The sequence below is a fragment of the Apium graveolens genome, chromosome 1 (assembly GCF_009905375.1).
Source record: "Apium graveolens cultivar Ventura chromosome 1, ASM990537v1, whole genome shotgun sequence".
NCBI lineage: Eukaryota > Viridiplantae > Streptophyta > Magnoliopsida > Apiales > Apiaceae > Apium > Apium graveolens.
This window is the reverse complement of record NC_133647.1, coordinates 5,053,987-5,059,604: the sequence shown is the minus strand read 5'-3', so window position 1 is coordinate 5,059,604 and position 5,618 is coordinate 5,053,987. Positions and strand designations below refer to the sequence as shown.

Genomic DNA, 5,618 nt, shown 5'->3' with positions numbered 1-5,618 from the left:
GATTTATCTTTCTTTGCCTTCTTGGGTTTCCTGCATTCTGTAGCAAAGTGACCTAGTTCATCACAACTGAAGCACATTATATTAGATCTGTCAACAGATCCAGTTTTATAGCCAGTCTTACTATCAGAATTGTACTTCCCTTTTTCCTTCCAGCTGTTATCTTTGTTAAAGGACTATCCTTTACTTTTGAAGTATCTTGGCTTCCTTACTCTAATGTTAGAGAATTTTCTAACCAGATAGGACATTGACTGATCTAGCTCATCCAGTTCTTCTAGAGTATAGAACTCATGCTTTTCCAACTCTAGTACGACTTGCTCCTGTGAATCAATTGTTCTCTGCTTACTTGTTGAGGCAACTGGAATATGAGATCTTGGTTCATTATTAGATGTTTGACCTTCATTTAATATTAAAGCACTTGAACCATCTATATCATGTCCTTGGCCAGATCTCAATGATTGCCTTTGAATCATCTCTAGTTCATAGGTTTTGAGAATTCCATATGGAACTTCCAGAGTTATTCTGCTCAAGTCTCTCCCTTCCCTGATTGCTGATATTTTCTGTTCCAAATGGTCAGGGAGAGTAAGCAAGAACTTTAGATTCACCTCTTCAGCTTCATAGTATTTATCATGAAGTTGCAAGTCATTTATCAGCTTATTGAATCTTTCAAACACATCAGTAATGTTTTTCTTAGGCTTAGCCATGAAATCCTCATACTGTGAAATCAGTATCCTTCTTTGATTAGATCTAACCTCCTCAGTTCCATCACAGAGTATTTCAATCTTCTCCCATATTTGCTTGGCGGTATCACAGTTAACAATATTGTTGTACATCACATTGTCAAGTGACTCAATCAATATCAATTACAAGCTGCTATCCAGGGAGACTTTCTCCTTTTCAGGGTCAGAATACTCAGTTGGATCTTTAGGAGCATAATGAGCTGGTATAACCATGTCTTCATCTGTAGATTTCTCAACTCTTACCATAGGAATGAAGGTTCCATTCTTGAGGATCTGAATATAGAATGGATTGGCCATCTTGATAAACAGCATCATTTTCTTTTTCCAAAGAGTGTAGTCAGCTTTGTCACAGGTAGGAATTTTTATACTACTGATTTTCTGTGTATTCATTCTTCCAAGATCTTGAATCTGTTTACTTTCAGATTTTGCTCTGATACCACTTGTTAGGTAATGAATCACACACAGAGGGGGGTGAATGTGTTTTTCTGATTTTAGGCTTTTCTTGAAGGTTAATGGTTGAACAAAGTAAATTAAATCTTGTATAGAAAAGAGTTCATGCAGAATCTAAACTTGCAGAAAATAAAGAACATGGATCTTCAAAACTCACTTAATTTTAATATTAAAAATTAAGATTGTATTGCTACAAAATTTCTAAGCTCTTTGATGTTAAAGAGCTCAGCTTCTTCTTGAGAGTGATACAAGAGATTTGATTTAAATTTTTACTTCTAACTAGAGGACCAGTGTTAACTTTATAACTCAGTTAACTACTGGTTTACACAGTGGATAATAAATATGCTATTAGATTTTCTAAACTGTCACTTGTCATTTCTATTTATAGAAAAACAAATCTTCCATTTCCGGCTTAGCATATCTTTAGCATCCCGTGTTCACTTTAATCTTCCTCTGTCAGTTAATATTTGTCATTGATCTTGCACACTCTTTAAGCTGCTTTTTGTAGACTTGTCAATCCAGCTGTTGGATTGTTTGTTGATTGTTTATCTTGGATATTGAACTGATCTGCAATTCTGTACTTTGAGACTGTACCTCGAGATCTCCGGTTTGAATTAATAGAACACTTGACATCTCGATAAGTACATAGGCTTATCGAGATCTCTAGCACTCCATATTGAGTTTGGCTTGTAGAGGTCTTCAGGTTGTCGAGATCTCTAGCACTCCATATTTAGTTTGGCTTGTAGAGGTCTTCAGGTTGTCGAGATCTCTAGTCTTCATATCTTCACTTTGACTTATCGATAACTTAAAATTCTCTACTGAATGTAGACTTGCCGATAACTCTAAGTTTTCTAGTGAAGGAATGACTTGTCGATATCTCCAATCTTCATTTCTTCAGTTTTGCTTGTCGATATCTTCCTGAGTTCTCTAGTAGCTTTCCTGACTTCTCCATTCTGAATTCATTCATTTCTTCTATCCCGGTGGATATTTCTCATCCATCGAGTAGTGATTGTAATCTGACGGATGTGCCTAACAGCAGTCATCCGTCGACTAGCCAAACTACTATTCTGATGGATGTTCCTCATTCGTCGGTACTCTCTGAAACTTGAATGACTTCTCGATAAGCCATTCTGGAGTTCTCGAATGACTTCTCTATAACATTAAATCTTTGAATTGTAGAGATCTTGACTTAGGGTATTTTTCTCCAAACAGATTTATTAAACTCCAAACTTCTTCAAAATTCTTCCGAGGCATGATTTTCTTGATCTTCTTCCAGATAGAATCCTTAGGCTTGATACTGTTTTAGGAAAAAGACTTCAGTATGCTCCTTTGTATTTTTACAGACTTTAAGTGTTACAAGTATAAAATACAAATTTAGATCACAATACAACTTACTCAGGGTTGACCCCAAGCTTAATTGATTACTGAAAATAGTTGTTCATTAATCTTTTACTCAGATCAGACGTCCATTTGACTTGCTTCATACTATGATTAGAGATGCTAATGACATTGTTATCTTCAGTAATCTTTGACATCATCTATTATATATTACAATTTATAAATATTTTTAAAAAAAAATTGAAATATCAATATAGTACTAAACGCTAGTAAAAAGAACTGATCAAATTACTGATTGGCTGTTAAAATAGTAAATCGAATACATTTTTTAAATAATTTAATCATATCAATAAAATATATAGATCTTTACATATGTACCTTTGGATCATTCATAAATATATTTAAAAAAATCGAAACATAAATATTGAACTAAACATTAGTTAAAAGTATTATCTGAAACATTGGTTGATTGTTAAAATAACAATGAAAATGAAATGAATTTGTTTTTTTCGAAGGGTTGAATCATTCATAAAGTTTTAATTTATAGAAATGTTTTCATATTTAATAATTTTTTTCATATTAAATATAATTTATTTTTAAAAAAATAGAAACACGAGAATTTTAGTATAATCAACTAATTTTTTATAGTTTAATTACTAAAATTAAGAGATATTTATGTCTTTAGCGTTCAATCAACAAAAATGTGATAAATAATGGACGAAAAACACAAAAATGCATATTTTTCTTCGTTTTCACCCATTTCCTACTATTATTGATAGGAAACGACTCTGAATTATTGTTTTTTTCATGCTTCGAAAAATTGTTATTTACTTTTAATAACATGTGGACTGCTCATGTGGACGGTGGGTGCAATGTCAGTATAAAATTCTATCAAAATCTACCAATATTGGTAGGAAATACTTTCCCACAAAATTTGGTAAGAAATAGTCTCAGAATAATGACATTTTTAGTTTACTAATTAAAAAATGTGAGGGCTGATGATGTGAGTAGTGGAACCATTTCGTTATCAAATTTTGGTCAAAATCTATCAAAATGGGTAGGTATTGAGTTTCCTACCAATATCGGTAGATCTTAATTCTTGCGTGTACAAAATCTGGGACCCAGCTGCAGTAATTTCTACCTGATTATATGTTGGTAGGAGTTGGAAGAGCAATTTATACCAATTTTTTCTGATTTATTTGTTCGGTAGTAAAAGTCCTTTTTCTTGTAATGGTTAGTTGGTAGCAGGCTGTTGTAATTTTTTGCTTCCAACATTACCCTCCATAATTATTTCTACTTCTCATAATCAAGGATTGTTTTTTACCAGAAGTAGAGCAATGCATGTGTATGTACATATATTTTACTTCTCCCAACACTAGATCTCTTCCATATATCAATGGGAAAGATTCATGAGTAAACTCTCTTTCTTTTCCTGGTGGGGGTTCATGTCTTGGGTCCCAAATGATAAATATTTGTTAAAAGACAAAAGGCTTGCCACCCATATCTTCAATTTTCAGTCTTTCATCCCCAAACACATGCATGTTATTTGCCAAGAACATCTTAACCACTTCAAATTAACATTTAATGCTCTATTTCTTCTTCCTCCTTACGTTTCAAATTCTACAAGTAGTTGGATATCAAACTTGAACATTCTAGAAAATGAGTTTTCATCCATATATATCTTCAATCAAGATAAATAGTGGACCTTCATCACAAAGATATACAATGGCTAATTATATGCCTATAGGTGTCCAAGTCCTCTTATGTTTTGTATTGCTTTCTTCTCATGCATGTCATGCTAGGCCTTTTGGTGCTCAACTTTCTTGCAAGGTAAGAACTCACAATCTATGGTTATGAATTCATTCAAAAAAACGGTCGGTTTTAACCTCTGACAGGCGTTGCTCATATTTATTCCAGTCGGAATTGACTCTGTTTCCTGTAGTGTATGTACATTACTGATGCCTGTTCACTATTTTCTGCAGAAAAACCAGGACTGTTCTATGAATAAATCAGTAATACCAGCTGGACAACCTTTGTCATCGACGGAACTCGAAGAGGCTGAAAAAAACAGCATGCAGACATTAACAACAAAAAGCTCCAAGAAACAAGAATTTAACGTAGACTATGATCCACCGCATACTCACCCTCCTCCGCCTCCTCCTGATCCTCTTGTTCACAACCATCTCGAGGCTGAATCTCAAGTTTCCGTGGCATGGCGTGTGCCTCACAAGAGAATTGGGGAGAAACAACCACAGTTTAACCTAGATTATGATCCACCAAGGACTCACCCTCCTGTTCACAACTGAGCATGCAAGTTTTCATCTTTTCTCTCTACATATATGAAAAAAGATTTACATTGTCTGAGTACATTAACGTACATTTAGCAAGTTCTCATTCTTGATTATAAGTACTAATTGAGATTAGTAGAGCTTATTGCTAGCCTTATGAATACATACATAATTAGGCCTTCTAAAGATCATTTGAAATGCCAAATATCTCCAAATATCCTTTAACATATCATTTTCTTACTTATTAACCGATTTTTACTTATAACTGAAGAAAATTCCCAGACATCGTCAATTTATAACAACCGATGTCTATTGCAGTTTTTCTAGTAGTGTTTTCTTCGCAAGTCTAGTATGGATATTTCATCATGAATGTGTTTATAGGACAAGGGTAACATGTCCAAGATATGAATATCAAGATTTTGTATGGTCTATGAAAATTGAAAAGCCATTAATGGATATTTAATGGAGATCTATGCATGTTCCAGAAAAAGTATAAGTGTTTTATGGAAGACGTCAATTTGTTGACCTTTTTTTGGAAGTATATTAGGATGTTATTAGTTTGACTATGTTGAAAGACGCACGCACATGCAACATTACGCTTTTTTGTATATAAAATTTGTAGTGTGTTTGAGAATTGAGGTAACGGTCTATGATGAATAAAGGCCATGTTACAAATGTCTATACTGAGGGCACTGGCAGACAGAACTACGAAGCAAAGTATTGGTGAAAGTATGGTTTTGTTTAAAATTGATGAAATTTCGATGATTAGATAAGATAAATGGATCAAATCCAAGGCCAGTTTGAA

At 33.6% G+C, this 5,618-nt stretch overlaps 1 protein-coding gene across 1 annotated transcript; it reads left to right on the top strand.

Moving 5' to 3' along the window:
• The first annotated feature begins 4,196 nt into the window (after positions 1-4,196).
• Positions 4,197-4,892, top strand: LOC141718994 (uncharacterized). The gene is made up of 2 exons (XM_074521374.1): positions 4,197-4,355; positions 4,508-4,892. The coding sequence occupies exons 1-2, from the start codon at positions 4,251-4,253 to the stop codon at positions 4,829-4,831; spliced, it is 429 nt and encodes a 142-aa protein (XP_074377475.1). The 5' UTR covers positions 4,197-4,250; the 3' UTR covers positions 4,832-4,892.
• The last annotated feature ends 726 nt before the right edge of the window (positions 4,893-5,618 follow it).

Bases quoted from the DNA above. Each gene is read 5' to 3' on its own strand.
- LOC141718994 (XM_074521374.1), top strand. From the start codon at position 4,251: ATGGCTAATTATATGCCTATAGGTGTCCAAGTCCTCTTATGTTTTGTA. The intron at 4,356-4,507 runs GTAAGAACTCAC...TATTTTCTGCAG, and splicing joins GTGCTCAACTTTCTTGCAAG to AAAAACCAGGACTGTTCTAT.